Source organism: Polyodon spathula, chromosome 1, assembly GCF_017654505.1.
Source record: "Polyodon spathula isolate WHYD16114869_AA chromosome 1, ASM1765450v1, whole genome shotgun sequence".
Lineage (NCBI taxonomy): Eukaryota > Metazoa > Chordata > Actinopteri > Acipenseriformes > Polyodontidae > Polyodon > Polyodon spathula.
In genome coordinates this window covers 30,276,918-30,295,551 of record NC_054534.1, presented here as the reverse complement: position 1 = coordinate 30,295,551, position 18,634 = coordinate 30,276,918, and the positions used below count along the sequence as shown (strand labels likewise).

Genomic DNA, 18,634 nt, shown 5'->3' with positions numbered 1-18,634 from the left:
TTTAGTACAAAACTTATATTTTGAACTCCCAAGGGTAGATACATATCAATCAATGAGGCTTTACACTGCTGTAAGCATATGTTAACCTACACATCCACTGGGTTCCGACAGTGCAAGGTTTTGCATCACCCTGTAGAATGAACTCATTTTGCTTTATAAAGTCGAATTAAACCTGCTGAATATTATTACATCACTAACATATTGTATTACATTCTGATTTGTGGTTTTCCATATACTTAACGAAAAACTGACAAAAACGAAAACATGTGACATTTCAAAATCTAACATGAAATTATGTTCTAGGCCAGCGGTCCTCAAAGTAATTTTGGTACGGGCATAAATAGATCTTACTTGGCTCTTTGCGGACACGCTGACTATTGCATATGATCTTATCTTACACACTGCCTTCTCGCGACATTATATATAAATAATTTACATAAAATACGCAATGCAAATTTTTTTTTTTAAATAGCATGTTTACACAGATAACTGTGAATAAACTAAAATAAAAAAGTGTAGATAGCGTCTCGCTTTGTTTCAATTTGACAAATTTGTCAACACTACTTCGTTTTAAAGATCGCTCATCTCCAGTACAATTATTTAGAGAAAGTGGATTCGTAACCAAATCGACTATGGTGTTTCCATTGTCTGGTGAAATAAAATAAAAAATATAGAGATAGAAAATTAAATTCTACGTACTGAAATGTATTATTTTGTGTTTACCCAGCAGTGCTTACCCAGCATATTAACACCCCGCCTCTGGTCACGAATGATTGGACAGCTGTCAGATCTTTCGCTTTCCATTTGGCTACTCACTCGCCTTAAATTTTCATGCAAATACCGTGAACGGCCTCTGCTTGCTTATGATTGGACAGCTGCGTAAAACTTGGCAGATATTTGACTCTCCTATTGATTAAACTTACAGTTAGTAGTACCTGCATTTGAAACAGACACAGTTTATGTCCCACTTAGCTAACTTATGATTGGGCTACCGCAGAGACAATGCGGTTATTCAATTGGTTGATCGTATCGCAAAAGTCATTCATGAAAATAAATGTCGCGTACGTACAAGCACAGTATAAGCGAGCAGCACTGTAAACAGACTGCCGTGGCTCTTTTGTTGGAAAACGTGTTTAAAGCTTTCTTTATTTTCCCACGCTACGACCCACAGAAATGTGTTTACGACCCATAATTTAAGAACAGCTGCCGCTGGCACGATGGCCTGGCTTCGCGGGCACGACTTTGAGGACCACTGTTCTAGGAGATGCAAAACTTTTGCCCATAGCTGTACAGTATGATTTTTTTTCTTCTTTGGTCCCAAGCTTTCCTTTGTCAGTTTTGTTTTTGTTTTGTAGTGTAGCTTACAGGCCACATGCACTGTTCGACCTTATGCAGTGCTGCAGACTGATAAGATGACTTTTAGGAGAAAGAAAGCCTACGTGCCTGGCATTAGCTTTTAGATACTGGTGTCCATCTTAGGTGAGGGGTTCGTTTTCTATCCCCAGATGCTGACGAGGTTACTGTGCAGGCTTTTCTGTCTGCCCGGTTCGATTTCTCCAGTTAATTTAAAATACTGCTGTCGGGAATTGGATTCTCATTCATCCAAGCCTGAGACTCAGTTGGATTGTTTTACCTTAGAGGGAATCAGAAACATATGCAATAAACAGAGCAAATGTGGTACAATCATTTAAGAATTGATTTCCACTTAGTCAGACAGTCATTTACATTTCATATTCAAGTCAGAGCACAGGAAGCAAAATGGGATTTAAAAACAAAACAAAAAATTATATTGGTAATTATGTTGGTACCATTTTACAAGAGAAAAACAACCTTGCCGATACTGTCAATGTAGGTTTGTGAGTAAAACACTTTCTTAAACTTCCCCAGAGCCTAAGGAATGTTTGCTCTGCAGTCACATACAGGATCAGGCTTTTGGTATTAAAAAAACAAAACACAAAAAACGTTTTTAACAATCACATCCACAGTGTTGAAGAGTGTAATGGAGAGGACCTCTGCTACCTCAGTACTGATGCATGTATAAACTCACATGCTTTATGACGTGTTCTACTTTTTGTACTAAAAAGTAGTCAAGGCATGTAGCATTCAGACACAGAACATTGACTGTCAGTGTGAGTGTCTAACAGGCGCAAGAGTTGATGACTGTCCTGGCCATATTGCCTCAATCATTTTTTTCTTGCGACATTCTAGACATCTCTCTGGGCCTATCAAAACTCAAGACAATCACGGTTGGTCTGCAGTAGGTAATACAGAAATGACTGCTGATCAAGCTCCCAAGGGCTATACTTCATTTTTTATTTTATTTATTTATTTATTTAAAATAAAAATGGCAGTGAAAATGTATTTTTTTTTTTTTTTTTTTTTTAATACTTGTGGCAAAGCGTAAGCCTTGCACAATGGAATATGTAGTTTATTGTATGTCTTTTTGTTAATTGTTAATATTGATTTAATTGTTTAGCTGCTGTGGCGCTCCGCTGGGGACGATTACCCGTCTGCGTGGAGCAGCAGCTGAAAGCAATCAGCTGTTCCAGCAGGCAGGTGGGCGTGTCTCAGCGGAGCGTCAGTATAAAAGCATGTTGATCGCTGTGATCGGGGCTGCTGCAAGGCCTGCCGTTTTCACGGCACCTTTTGAGTTATAGTTTGGGGTATTGTGTTTTATTTTGCACTTTTTGTACGGTTTTCTGTATTTGTCCTCTGTGCGTTACCATCGCTGGTAACGTCACATGACCGCCTTTATTTTACTTTCACTTTCTTTTTGTTGTTAATAAATCCTGCGCGCCTGTGCCGGCGTTTCAACACCAACCTCAGTCTCTCTGTATGCTTGAACAGCGGCTACCCACACGTGTGACCCGAGGAAGACCCTGTCACATATGGTGTCGGAAGTGGATTCCGCTGCATCCTGCCGAAGCAAGGCTAGATGGCTACAGAGAGACAGGAGGAGCAAACCCCTGAAATTTTTTGGGGGGGACAAGGGCAGACCGCAGGTAACCCTGAGGGGCTGCTGAAGGAGAGGGATGGAGCCGCTGTCCTTAAAGGCACTGGGAAGGAGCCGAGACATCCCGCCCGAACGCCAGAGAGGCCGAGGAGGGTCCGTTCCCGAGAGCTGCAGAAGGAGGAGTTCCGGTCCTGGAAGCTGGCGAGGGAGGAGGAGAGACTGCCTGCCCGGACGCCAGCGGGAGGAACTGCCTGCCGAGCGTCAGCGAAGGAGGACCTGTCGTTTGTGGGGGATCGTCACAGAAGGAGGCGGGTCAATCCTCTGGAGAGGAGCCCCGTGAAGGGACACTGGGTTTAGGGGATAATAATTCTGGGTGTATTGTTGTTAATTATTGGTATATGGATAGTGGTTGTATGTGTGTGCATGTTTATTGTTTATAGCAATGCTGACGTTGGAGCCTGGTGTCTGGTATGATGGTATGGAGGTTGCACCTGGCTCTAATGTTCCCTCCCACCCACCCTTGTGTTTTTTTTTGTTTTGTCGAATGGACCCCTATGGGTTCCATTCTGAGCGGGAGGATATGTGGCAAAGCGTAAGCCTTGCACAATGGAATATGTAGTTTATTGTATGTTTTTGTGTTAATTGTTAATATTGATTTAATTGTTTAGCTGCTGTGGCGCTCCGCTGGGGACGATTACCCGTCTGCGTGGAGCAGCAGCTGAAAGCAATCAGCTGTTCCAGCAGGCAGGTGGGCGTGTCTCAGCGGAGCGTCAGTATAAAAGCATGTTGATCGCTGTGATCGGGGCTGCTGCAAGGCCTGCCGTTTTCACGGCACCTTTTGAGTTATAGTTTGGGGTATTGTGTTTTATTTTGCACTTTTTGTACGGTTTTCTGTATTTGTCCTCTGTGCGTTACCATCGCTGGTAACGTCACATGACCGCCTTTATTTTACTTTCACTTTCTTTTTGTTGTTAATAAATCCTGCGCGCCTGTGCCAGCGTTTCAACACCAACCTCAGTCTCTCTGTATGCTTGAACAGCGGCTACCCACACGTGTGACCCGAGGAAGACCCTGTCACATACTCCTTTCAGGGATTCGGGTTTCCAGTTCATAGACTCCCCACCTTTCATATACAAATACTGACATGTAACATAGACAATTTAATAAACACCCACGGGGTTAATAAGGCCTGTTTTTGCCCCAGAAAATATTCCCATGGTATGCAGTTGTGAGAGGATATATTTGAGTCCCATTCCTATACAACTATATAAATATTTAATCACTGCAAGTTTACTCTTTTACAACACGTTTCAACACAACAAAAAAAAGTGATGACACCATGATAACATAAGCAGCTTTCCAGAACTGTAAAACATTCACGATTCGACCTTGCATAAAAGCAGTTGTGAAAATATTTAGTTGCTGATCAACAGCATCACACTGGTAAATCTTTGCTTCTACCATCTTTTGTTCAATTAACTAGCCGCTAACTGCTGTTAGCCCTGCATCCTGCACAGTCAGTCAATCTCATTGTGCGGTTCAGCTCATTTGAACAACTTTGGCTTATGATAGTCTACTTTTGTGGCCATATCATGTTGATGCAATCATTACCACATGATTATAAGTCCCCTGAAAACTGCTGAATACCAGTAAATGTAGTTTATAATTTATTTGGGGTTTCTTTTGTCTAAGCACCACAACCAGAGAAGCTGCTCTTTATATCATAAACAAGGCAATTAACTATTCACACAACTTTCAAATTCAAACAAAAGGAATAGGTTACTAATGATCATTTTTAATGAGTATGTTGATGTACACAGATTTCCATTTATGCAACCCATTTCAATCTGGATTTTTTAACTGTCAGATTGAATAATGACTCCCATCCCTAAGTTTTCAGAGGAAAAATATTTCCAATGTTTTTCTTCTTTTTTTAATCCAAAAATACATCAATATATTATTATCCTGTACATCAATGTTCAAAATTGTTAAAAACCATGAATGATGGATCTCAAAATCTTTATTTTTATCTTTCAAGCCCATCCAGCCATCTTGGATCTTTTGCAGCAGCTGTTCACATGATGTAAGTCCCATCCTTTAGGTATTTAATTGGCTCCATTTGCTTTGTCGTGGCAAGAACATCTTGAAATCCTGTACTGAGGCCTGCCATGTGTTGAAAATACGCTTCCTTCTCTAACTGGACAGACAGGTTGTTTACCCCTGCATCTTTCAGCACTGCTGTTACCTAAACAACAATTCAACACAATACAAATAAATAAAAATCAATTCAACACAAATATTAAACTGTTCTTGGTTGACATAAAATAAATGGAACATTTTAAAAGTAAAACCCAAATGCATGCAGCACACTTTAAACAGATATTCACTATGGCCACTTTAGGTCAAGTCCCAAGACCTTTTACTGCTGGACGACAAAAACTGATCTTAAACCTTAGCATGGTGTGCAGATTAATCTTTATTGCTGCTAATGTACAAGCACTGGTTGAAGGAACAGAATTTGGCTTATTCATCAGAGTGAGGATATATTTACCATAGCTGCTGTTTGAAACTACATGTGCACTGTATAATGTGCACTGTATAAAGGCTTTCTATTGAGAGTCAATGGAGCGCTATCTTTATTTTTAGCTTATTTTATCGATGTTTAAAAATATAAAAAACTTGACGAAGGGTGTCTTGACGAAAAACATAACCTGAGGTAATGATGACATACCATAATCTATATGAACAATACATTTTTCTGAATGCATGCGCAGAAAACAGAGATGAGCGTTTCACACAGTACAGAGCAGCCAGGGGCAAGTATAAAACTTGGATTTATTGGCATTAGCCATCAGTGTTTACATGTTTTATGTTTTTAATCATTTATTTGAATTCCACTTCGCTCATTTATTACTGTAACATCTGTAAATATTAATAAAACAGGACACTAATAAAGCAAGCATGACGGAAGTAAAGGCAGAATTGAGAATCTTGGTAATATAGAATTTCTGGTGTAAAGGTGCGCATGCTTCACTCATCCATTCTGTTGTAGTACCGATCCACCTGTCCACACTTGAACTGTTGCGAGTCATATCACAACTGTACCGGTACGAATCATGCTGTTGTCTGGGTTTCGTATCGATAGTTATACCGGTACAACGCAGATAACAACTCCAGTGTGAACAGACCGTTCTGCAACAATACCGGTATAAAAATGCAAGTGTGAACAGGGCTTACATAATAATAATAATAATAATAATAATAAATAATAAAATTTAATAAATAAATAATAAATCATCTTTATTTTTATATAGCGCCTTATGGTTATAGCCTTATAGTTCGTCCCAGCACTAATAATCACCCTGCATTTCTCTTTGAGCAGCACTGGAATATGCTTATAATTGTTAGCCCATTCCACGTTTAATCAAAATTGTGTAAATGGTTCTCAGGATATTGGTAAAAAGTGTGATACCTACTATATACCCATTGCCATGTAGAATCAGGATGCAATGTGATTGCTTATGATACACTAAATAAATGTTTCCTAATCTAATTTGTACTTTGTTTAGAATTAAACTATTTTAATATGCAAATTTCTTTAACACATTATATATATATATATATATATATATATATATATATATATATATATATATATATATATATATATATATATTCAATTTATTGAAGAGAGTATTTTACTTGAAATTGGTACAATCTCACCTGCTGGATTATTCTTTGCTCCACAACATCTGACATCAACTGCAAATGAATGGTCCCTGCTATGACGCTGGCAGAATGTCTCCAAAAACGAGGGTCTCGGTAAGATATAACACCTTCAATTTTGTTAACCTAAAAAAAGACCATAAAAAATAACAGGCAAACACATATTTAATATGTCTACTGAGGTCAAAATAAATAAATAAATACAAACATATTGTATATACAGTGGCTCTCAAAAGTATTCACCCCCCTTGGACTTTTCCACATTTTATTGTGTTACAACATGGAATCAAAATGGATTTAATTTGGAGTTTCTGCCATGATCAACACAAAAAAAGTCCATAATGTCAAAGTGAAAAATAAAATCTACAAATTGTTCTAAATTAATTACAAATATAAAACAGAAAATAATTGATTGCATAAGTATTCACCCACTTGAGTCAAGTCTCTAGCAGCTTTGCACATCTATACTAGAATAGAAATAACTTCAGACCTTTTCCAGTGCATTGTGGAGTTCTTTTTCATGCTCCGGGGGGATTCTTAGGAGGAGCACCTCACACGCATCTTTCACCAGGGGGATAACGCTCAGAAATATCAACACAGCAATGAAAAGGGAGCAGATGGGGTCAGCTATAAGCCATCCAAACTGACGAATGAGTATTGTGGATATGATCACACCAACACTGCCCAGTGTGTCAGCCAGGACATGGAGAAATACTCCTATGAGCAAAGACAACAGGCTTCAAATGTGCACAGCTTTCAAAATTAACATACATGGACATTTTAAAGTGCATGGTGTTTTGGTTACATGACATGCCTTATGCAGCCCACAGAGATGTGGTTTCTTCATTGCACTCATATTGCGAAATTCTTCAGCACAGCAATAAAAAAATAAAATCTCAAGATGCACATTTATACTCAGTTTTGCTGTTATGTGCATTAAATATCTGATGTGCTAATTTGTTTGTTTTTTAAGATCACTAAAACACAAAATGTTTCTGCCTATGCAGTTTTAATATTGATCTCTTTTTTTCATGCAGATCAATAAAGTCTGCTACCATTACATTTTATTGATTATTACACAATGCTGCAGATTTGTACTTGTCCCCAATCATACAGCCCCCCCCCCCCCCCCAAGTCTTTTCATTACCTCTCATGTTGGCATTCATGCCTCCCCCCGATGAGCCATGGGAATGCCCATGACCATGACTGTGGCTATGCCCATGCCCTCCGTGGCCATGGCCATGGTCACCATGCCCATGCCCATGCCCTTGTCCATGATGGGAATGCCCATGGTCATGTGACTGACAGCTTCCCTTAGAAGGCCCGTGAGAGTGGGCATGACTAAAGGCACAGATACCAAACAGGTTCACAATCAATCCTCCAACAGATACGGGCTGAGGGATGAAAAACAGTTAACGTATGTTATAGGACTAAAGCTTTCAAATACAGTGCATCAAATTACAACAATTAGTAAGTTAAGTATGTTTTTGTTTGCACTTCCAGATATGAAATGACTAAAATCTAGATGTACTAGCAATCAAATCACACACACATAAACAGCTTTATACAGCTTATAGAAAAATACAATTCTGTTGCAAAAGCTAGATTCTGAGCTTTTCTGAACTGCCCACGTGTTTGATATCCAACTACAAATAGTATAACTACTAACTACAAATAGTATAAAAAGAGGACACGTCATGAAAAAAAAACATCATTTTATATTTTGTGAATATTAGTATTTTGTAAACAGTGTCTGTTTAAAATCATACATAGTATGCTTAGTGATAGAATTAAAGTGCAGTGCAGTAGGTCACAATGCATAAAATCTGCTCTAACTTTTTATGAAATAGTATAATGGTATAAAGTTACTAGAAGTGATATTTTTTTAGATCCACTTACTGTTAGCATATCTGTATTTATATTGGGAGGGTCTATGACTCGTGTAATAGACTCAATGAATACAAAGAATGCTATCACCATGAGGAAAAGGCCATTGATGAAACCTGAGAGAATTTCAACCCGGCCATACCTACAAGACACAAAGACATTGTAACAAATACAAAATGAGAGCCTTGATATTACAAATAGACCATACAGTAATATTCTACATCCAGTGTATACATATTTAAAAATTATGGACAAGCTGTTCTATGTTTCCCCAGGTTCTGTTACTCTGAATAACTTCCAAAAAAGAATATCATAATTAATAATCACAAATGGAAAGGTTACAAATAAAAAAATAGGTGTGACACATACATGACAAAGACAGACATCAACTTATATAGTGCCTTGCAAAAGTATTCAGACCCTCTCACAGTTTTCACATTTTGTTGCTCTACTTTTGAAGTAGGAATTAATATGTGTGTTATATACGCAACCTACTCCACACACTCAAAGCAAAAACAAAAAGAAAGAAGTAAATAGATAATTAATATGAAATAAAAATGGAGAAGTCATGACTACATAAGTATTCAAACCCTGTGCTGTGGCAAACCTAAATTAATTCAGGTGCACAAAATGACCTTAATGAGCCACACAATTAGTAGAATGGCCTCTGTCTGTGTGCAATATTAGTGGTTCTCATGATTTCAAAATAAAAACATCTGTCTCTGTGAGGTTCCTTGGTCAGGTAGTAAATTTCAAGCAAAGACTCAACCAAGAAGACCAAGGAGCTTTCCAAATAAGTCAGGGATAAAATCATTGAAAAGCACAGATCAGGAGAAGGGTACAAAAAATATCGAAGTCTGAATATCCCTGTGAGCACAGACTACTCAATCATCAAAAAATGGAAGGTGCATTGTACCACCCAGACACTGCCTAGATCAGGCTGTCCCTACAAACTCAGCAGCCGGGCAAGGAGGAAACTGGTGAGGGATGTCACTGGAGGTCAACGATAACTTTGAAAGAGCTACAGAGTTCAATGGCTGAGATGGTAGAAAATGTGCACCAGTCAGCAATATCCATATCACTTCACAAAAGTAGCCTGTGTGGCAGGGTGGCTAGAAGGAAGCCATTGCTAAAAATAAGCCATCTCAAAGCCCACATGGAGTTTGCAACAAAGCACCTGAGTGATCTTGCAAAAATGTGGCAAAAGGTATTGTGGTTAGACAAGATCAAATTGGAACCTTTTGGTCTAAATGCCAAGCATTACTTTTGGCGCAGACCCAACACAGCACATCTTCCAGTCAACAACAGCCCTACAGTCAAGCATGGAGGTGGCAGCATCATGCTATGGGGATGCTTCTCCTTAGCAGGGACTGAAAAGCTTGTTAGGATTGAAGAAAAAATGGATGGAGCAAAGTACAGGCAAATACCAGAGGAAAACCTGTTTCAGTCTGCTAAAAACTTAAAACTGGGGCGAAAATTCACCTTTCAGCAGGACAATGATCCTAAGCACAAGGCCAAAGCTACACTGGAGTGGCTTAAGAACAAGAAAGTGAATGGCCTTGAGTGGCCCAGTCAAAGTCCTGACTTGAATCCTAGTGAGAATCTGTGGAAAGACTTAAACTGCTGTCCATAAGCCATCCCCAAGCAACTTGAGAGAGCTTGAGCAAATCTGCCAAGAAGAATGGGCACACATTGCACCAAGCCAGTGTTCAAAGTTGGTAGAGACTTTTCCAAAAATATTTGCAGCTGTAATTGTTGCCAAAGGTGCTTCCACCAAACACTGATTTGATGGGTCTGAATACTTGTATAATCAACATATTTCAGTTTTTTCTCTTCAGTTTTTGCTGACATTTACTGTAACTTATCTTACCCTTAGAAGTCTTCAGTTTGAATAAAATAGTTTAAAAAAATGTGTATGTGTCATTTTGTAATTTCACAAAGTAGGACACCATAGGAAGGGTCTGAATACTTTTGCAAGGTTCTGTATCCTCATATTCTGATAATCTCAATATTCTGTGATAAAAAAATAAAATAATTAAAAGATGTCCTGATCATTACAATTGGATTAACGGTTCTCTAGATATATGTAAAGCCCGAAAGTGTAGCCTACTTTATGTATAGATACCTACACTATATAGTCATCACTAGGGATATGTATTGCCAGTGGCAGAATATAGCTTTAGTGGAGGCCACAACAGTAAGGGCAACAGTTTCTTCTTGCCGTAAAGCCCAAATATGAACTTTAATTGGTTCTTACCCAAAGGAATAGATGCGGGTTGCTTTCCATCTGGTCATCAAGGCAGCAAAAAGTCCAAGAACTAAGGCAGAGCAATCAAACAGCATATGGAATCCATCTGAGATCAAGCCCAGGCTGTTTGTCCAAACGCCATAAAACAGCTCAACAAATGTGAAGGCCTGAATGTTCATAAAGAGAAAAGTTCAGTGGAATTTAGGCATATGTAATATAAAAATGCTAAGGACCTTGGTTACTAAAATTTAATTTGTTTGGATAAAATTAAACCATTTATCCACCGGTTTCTTGCATTAGGTAATTTGTTTAATTCATGTAAAGATATTCTCACCCATACTGTTTTTATAGAATTTTATAAATATTACTTAATCATTTAAGTATAACGATATTCATTTGCAATTTTTTAAAAAAATGTCACACTACAATACAATATTTACAGGCCACTATATAGGGAACTAGCCACTGGATGCAGGCATAGAGAAATTGACCCAATTCCCCCTCATTTTCTCAAAAAAGCAATAATGGATAAGGAGAAATGCATTCTCATTCGGACTACAAAAATGAAAAAAAAGAAGATACACAAAAGTGTAGAAATAGTTTTGTAAATACTGTTTAGTACACTAAAAGAGAACTGCCACTAAACAAAAACACACACACACACACACACACCTGCTTACCAAGTTTAGACACAGGAAGTAGAAGATCTGCCTTGAGTCATACTCTTCTAAGATCTGTTTCAGAGAATCCTTAATGAACCTGGGTAATGACTGGGATGTGTGCTGCAAGGCATCTCCCATGAAATTATACAGCGGCGTACCTTCAGGTGAATATCCAACCAGAGTACCTTTCTGTCCTTTCTTAGAGGGTGAAGATAAGATATTGGCGGCTGCAAAATTAAGAGAAATAATATAAATTCCACAACTTGAAAACATTTTAAACTAAAAATAAAAAAAACCCTCCCTAATGAACCAACATGCTCTACAGAAAGATAGACAGACAGTGACATGCTGAGGTCAAATAACTAAGGAAGTGAAACAATAAGAGTTTCCTAAAAGTAAGGCAATCAAACTGAGATCTTTCTACAGATACCATTTTGTAAAATGAAAATACATGTCTATGACAGCAGACCCTTGTAATCTACATAGCGAATGGCATGCAAAAGGTGAGGTTTATTAAATTGTTATGTTAGCCACAACCACTTTACAGTACATATAGAAACTAAGGTGTCAAGGTAAGAGGCCCAAAAACTTTAAATACAGAAAAGTTGCATACAACATGGCAGAACATGACTCTGGTCACACAACCATGGAAGAGGAAGACAACAAACTCTATATGCATGAGGTCCATGGTAAATAACCATGACACAAACCTGGAGGATTCTGTCTTACTTACATAGGATGAAGAAAACCGCACTGACCACCACACCCCCTGAGAGCACATGCTCAGTGCTCTGCTGCTGGGCTGGTTTGCTCATGGCACGGAGCTGGTCGGTCAAGGGGTGAGTCCAGAAGTTGGCGAGGAGCAGGCTGCTGAGGAATAGGAACAGGGAACCATATCGTGCACACTTAGCACTTTCCATCTTAGTGGTACAGATTGACTCCACATAGAAATCCAGAACCATAACGGAGAAGACAATCATTCCGAAAGGCATGATAAGGGAAGACCAAGATTCCACCTTGCTCTAGAGGTAAAAAAAATAAAAAATGTATTACTGAATATTTGCTTGGTTTCTAAATCATTTACTGATAATACACAAAGTACATATTTTATATCTACTAATACCATCTACAACCAAAATATATGCTTATACATTGTATTTTAATTACTTGTACAGCGACTAACCAAAGCCTTATTATTATTATTATTATTATTATTAATAATCCCTTTTCTTAATATTGGTATGTTCTGCAGGAAAACAAAAAATCCTGGACCACTGTGTATATACTACTACACTATAGATGTCTATCACATTCCAAATTTCAGTTCCTACTGTATACGCATTGTAGACTACTGAAAAGTGTCTTACACTTCAACATCAGAGCTTTGGTGTTACAAATAATGCGAGGTAACTAAATGCAGCTCTTTTAACTTTCTTCTTATTTTTTGTAATGACATTGTTACCGTCTGAAACAGACCCAAGCTTTGTGCACTTGAAATAAGTAATGGGTGAAATAATGTTTAGCATCCTAACGCTCATGTTCAGAAGCAACACTTAAGTTTGAATGATCACTTAAGTGTGCTTTTACAATATGAACAACCATTTACTTGACACACTTAAGTGAACATTAATACTCAAGTGTTCTTTCTGAATATGGTCGCATATCTTATAACTCAAAGATTGGATATTTTGTGCTATTTTTCAATATTATCAATGTGTTTGCTTTTTTTTCGAGATGTTAATTTAACTTGCAAAATGAAGTAAATTTTTTTGTGAAATATCTACAGTAAATGACAAGGGTACTTGACAAGACTATTGATCACTGATTACCTTTCTTTTGAGGCACATAGAGTAAGACCTAGGAATAGCATGTAATATGTTATTAGAAGAAAACATTTAACATCGTGCATTCACCTGCTTAGAGATCTAATGAACCTCTCCTTGAACAAGGGTTTATTTATGGAATCTTCTGCAAATATGGTGTATAGAAATGAGTTGTAAAGGCCGACCTGACTTACCTCTGTGGTGGCAGACAAAACTATAACCCAGGGAAGCAGCACAGCAGCCGAGACGAGGTTAGAAAGGGCATAGAGGCGTTTAAATCCACCAATTTCAAGAGACAGCTTCCGGGAGGCTGTGTGGAAACCAACCTTGAAGCAGAGGGTGATCACCAGCAACACAACTCCACCCTGGGGAAACAAAAAGACCATAGAGGTAAACCAACATGCTAGCTGCACTAAAAAATAGAAGAATGAAGAATATTGTGGGATACAGTGGACTAACACACTATCCTTTCACTTCTGAAGGCCTGAGTTTGAATCTGTAATTTGGTAGATGAAGGGTTACTCTACATCAGGCAACATAATATTATACTATCATTTCACAAAATGATATGATACAAAATGAAGAACAAACCATTTAAAAATGACAGAACCTTAATACTATGGCTCTGCGTTCCATGCTGTTATGGACTAGACTCTCACACACCTTGTGATCTGCTAGCCCGAGGAATGAGATTGCTGTGTACAGGGCATGGGTAAGAGCACTGTCATGATGTCCCTCAGCTGCACAGACAGATAGGTTAAGGCAACTGCAATTATGCAAAAGCATGCAAAATTAAGAATTATCAACGTCATGAAAAAGTGTAAAAATGTACAAATAACGTATGTAAAAGGCAGGCAGACTGAGCTTCCTATACATATATAGGAAGCTCAATCTGCCTCCCCTCTCTCAAAGTATGAACAGGCAGAACTTCCTATACATATCTCCAGATATCTCCCTCGCAAAGTATGAACAGGCAGACAGACTAAGCTTCCTATACATATCCCCAGATATCCCCCTCTCAAAGTATGAACAGACAGACAGACTGAGCTTCCTATACATATCCCCAGATATCTCCCTCTCAAAGTATGAACAGGCAGATAGACTGAGCTTCCTATACATATCCCCAGATATTTCCCTCTCAAAGTATGTCACTGACAAACTGTCCCTCCCCGTCATGGTTCTAATTTCAAAATTACTGTTGTTATCAGGATCATCAAAAAGTAAATCAGTACAGAGCCTGCATTCTAAGTTCAAACCCCTTGCTGGGGCACACTATAGAAAAGGATACGGTGATCAGCCATCTTTGCCATGAGGTCATCATTATCAAAGAGTAGCAAGCAAATTACAGCAATAATAAACAATGCCGCTCCTCTTGTCTGAAAATAAAGGGAGAGGTCATCAATACATCCAACAAAACAGAACTTCAACTCATCAGACCAGAAAACATTATGGCCCATTTAGAGCTGAGAAGTGACTCCCATAGACATTTTAGAGTACATTTGGTTGTTATCCAATACATTAAACATCATCACTTAATACAGTACTAACAAAACATATGCATCATAACCAAAGTAGATGGATTAGGGCATATTCACACTTAGGATCAAATTCTTAAAAATCTCGGTCCGAACCAGTATAAAAGTACACACTGCAACCTGTTACTAACAAAGGCTTGAAAACAGAATAAAGCACGCATTATTTTACTACTGGCAGATTACCTAACTTTGAAGCCTGGTTCAACACGTGCTAATTTGAAATACCTTTGATGGTCCTCCTCCAGCGCTAGTGAAGAGCACACTGAGCAATGAGATGATAACAATGTCACTGTGTTCAAACAGCAGCAGCGTTCTGCAAAGCAAGCCAAGCACAAATCACAGATTCAATCAGGAGAGATTGTTGTCTCAATGCAGTTGCAGCTTGAAGCTATCTCCTCCAGGATGTACTGTTCCAATCTGTTTACTTTCACTAAACAGCTTTAATTATGTACTCTGATAAAAACACAATACTTAAGCTTATCATGCTAAAATTGTATGGGCTAACAGCTTTTACACCAATGCTAGGCAACCTGTACAATTTAAAATATATTAACATGCACTTTAAATTATCTGAACCATTGGGCTTCTTTAAGATAGATGCTGTGTTTGTGATTTTGTCTTTGTATATTTTGAACAATAATAATACAAACTATGTATACCCTGGTCTGTGACCAAAAGTAAAACTTAGAAACATATATACATTTATAAGATACTTTTATTTTTTTACCTTAATGGTCCACAGAGAGTAAGGCCAAAAAAGCCCAGGAGTGAAATAACACAGCTAACAACTGCATGCTTTAAGATTTTGATCCACTGAAAAAGAAGAAAAAACTAGTTGTCAGCTAGACAAGATAATAGTGGACTGCACAAACTAAAATGCCATCCTTATAGTTAAGCTACTTGAAAAAAATAAAAGAATGTTTAGGTACGCTTTATATCACTGTACTGTTTCAAAAGCAGTTTTAAAATGTATGACATGACAAGATGTAATTAAATCTTGGTGAGCTATGCCCAATATTCAGGCTCCAGGTAACAGTGTAATTAAATACAGAAGTTCACCATGACGTACAGTCACACTGTGTGTGATAAACATGCCTGCAAAGGATAATCACATTTGACTAATCATTTACTGGATTTTTAGAAAAATGTATACTTTGGAATGCATCAAAACATTGATGAGATCTGGCAGGTTACAGCAAGTACACTTTTTTTTTTTTTTTTTTTTTTTTTTTTTAATTATGGCCCAAAAGATGGGGCAGTTTGAAACAGAACTGTACCTGTCGTTTTGTGACAGCTTTTCCAGAGGAGAATGGTCTTTGAAACAAAACCAAAAATATAGCACATCTGAAAAAAATAAATCATAACAACAAAGTAATATTAATGTACACATTGCAAAAGATTTAGCTGAAACTTTTAAAAGGAGACAACAAATTATACTCCCAGATATTCTGGAACAATTACACTTTTTTTGTGTAAACAGTGTTTTTTTTTTTTTTTTGTCTGCTGCCATTGTGGACCCGGTTTAAAAAAAAAAACAGAAAAATAGATGCCAACATCACCAATAAATATGATTCAGGCTCATATGTTAAGAAATGCACAGACATTTAGGCACTTGACACACACTGTCTACATTTCAAAGTAACATGGTCTGTTGCAGTCCTAGAAAATAAGTCTATTTTCTCAGGAAAACTACATTAATACTTTTCAGGGTAAGCAGGACACATAAGCATTATTTTTATACCTGAGTAAAATGTAAAAATAAAAACATCACTTACCCCAATTTAAGGATGAAAATAAACTGGACAATGTGAACAACTTTAAGAATATCATAGGATTCAAATATTCCTAGTGATTTTAACAACTTGGTGATGCACAGCAATATGATGTATCTGGTTATCCTTGAAGACAAAAGAAAAAGCAAGTTTATGAATGTATATGTAAGGTTTATGTTGTACTAACTAGATAAAGTTCAATTGCATTAGTTGGTCTTGGATTTATCATCATTCATCAATTTACCCATGTACAAGGACTAGTGAGTTGTGACAATCGTGACCCAGCATTGCGTTCTGGGCTGCACCCAGGCTTGGTAAACAAATAATTCGTTAAAAATTAAGGTGGGGTCACATGGTGGGGTACTCATCTACAATAACAATAGTCGTACTAGTTTGGTTTAAAGGCGTTTAATAAACGCTACAGTTGAGATATAAACACTCACTACTACAATACCAACCGTAAACTGTATACGGTTTAGTGAGGGTTTACAAAGTATTATGGTATGGGTTTGATACCAGTGGTACTGTAAACTTACCTGGCATTTGGCACATCCACCGGTCCAAGTTGTCCACTTGAAATAACATTACTGCTGTATTTATCATCCATGACTATTATTATTATTATTATTATTATTATTATTATTATTATTATTATTATTATTATTTATAAATCCTAACTAGACAATTCTAAATACCTGTCATTTCATATCGTGCAGGTACAGTAGCCTAACGTACACTATTATCTAGAGATGCTCCCACAGTAAATCCTCTTATTTTGACCATAAAATATATATTAAAAGACCTTTAAATCACTCCTTTCGTGTTTACAAATAACTGTAAACATAAAGCTTTTCGGCTATCAACGAACCTGGAGGCCTCCAGCCAGGGGTTAGAGTAAATAACCAAACCGCTTCCTAGTGATTTTTCCCCAGACCGAAAATAGAGATCTTGCGCGGACAATCGGAGCCACGTCACGGTTTTTTAAAATTATTTTTTTATTGTAAAATATTCAAGAATGAACAAAATCCAGGCTACATGGTAGACATACAATAAAAATGTTTTCTCTAAATATGTTCTAGAAAGAAAGAAAATCTTTCAATTTCACTGTTTTCTTTTACTGACCCAGTCTAATTAAACACTCCTTCCCTTAGTTTGTCTGGTTCACAGACAGCATCCGCAAATAATTAAAATCGGTCCCACAGCTCCCTCTGCCGTTCATGTAATACACTAAAGCGCTACCAGAAAACAGCACAGCGATTTGGAATCCCTTTTCTTTTTTAAAAGACTGCTTAAACTAATCTTGATTAATTGCTGCCCCCTTACATGACGTACAGATAATAAACAACATATTTTTCCCCTTACAAAATAAAATATTTATCTGTAAATATGTTGTATCTGTATTATATCGGTATTTCTATATTAACACCCCCGCTATAATGTTTAATGTTAATAGACCTCTATAATGTTCAGATACTGACCGGTTTATTGTGAGTGCCATGGCTGTGAAACAATTTTTAAGACACCTTTGTTATTCGCTCCTGTGACAGAATCGTTGCCCCTTGTTTTTAGTGATGTTTTTAGATTTGTTTCTTCAATTATTTATTTTATTGCAGGTACCTATTCTGAATATTTTGGCTCACTTACAGAATTCTAAAATTCCAAAGAGGTCTAACAAGTCTGGAAGCGCATTACATGTTATTTAATGAGCTACAGTTTAAGAAACTGGGGCTCCTCCTGAAAATCACTTTTAATCTACAGTGTTGCACTGTTGCTGCCACTGTTGTGTTGTAGGTTACTGCTAATTGCACCCTGGTGTCATTGGTTTTGTTTGTTCTTAGCTCATCTCTATAATCGTTTAGATACACACTGCAGAGGTTTGTATCACTGTAGCAGTGATTAAAGATACATTATCAAAAAGCATGGTGAGGTGCAGCAGCATATTGGCTGTAAACAGAACTTCTCAGTTATTGGAAAAGTCTAAGCAAAAAGGAGTCTTCACTAAGTATGCCACAGAGAATTGCTCATTTA

General features: G+C 37.5%; 1 protein-coding gene across 1 annotated transcript; it reads right to left on the bottom strand.

The window, feature by feature from the left end:
• Positions 1 to 4,728: 4,728 nt before the first annotated feature.
• Positions 4,729 to 17,767, bottom strand: LOC121317058 (zinc transporter 5). The gene is made up of 16 exons (XM_041252637.1): positions 17,143 to 17,767; positions 16,610 to 16,732; positions 16,112 to 16,178; positions 15,562 to 15,647; positions 15,060 to 15,147; positions 14,588 to 14,675; positions 13,963 to 14,039; positions 13,494 to 13,664; positions 12,210 to 12,498; positions 11,495 to 11,703; positions 10,824 to 10,981; positions 8,579 to 8,708; positions 7,827 to 8,073; positions 7,170 to 7,396; positions 6,677 to 6,805; positions 4,729 to 5,198 (listed from the first exon to the last, which is right to left on the bottom strand). Exons 1-16 carry the CDS (start codon positions 17,211 to 17,213, stop codon positions 5,028 to 5,030), a joined length of 2,331 nt encoding a protein of 776 aa, XP_041108571.1. The 5' UTR covers positions 17,214 to 17,767; the 3' UTR covers positions 4,729 to 5,027.
• Positions 17,768 to 18,634: the final 867 nt, after the last annotated feature.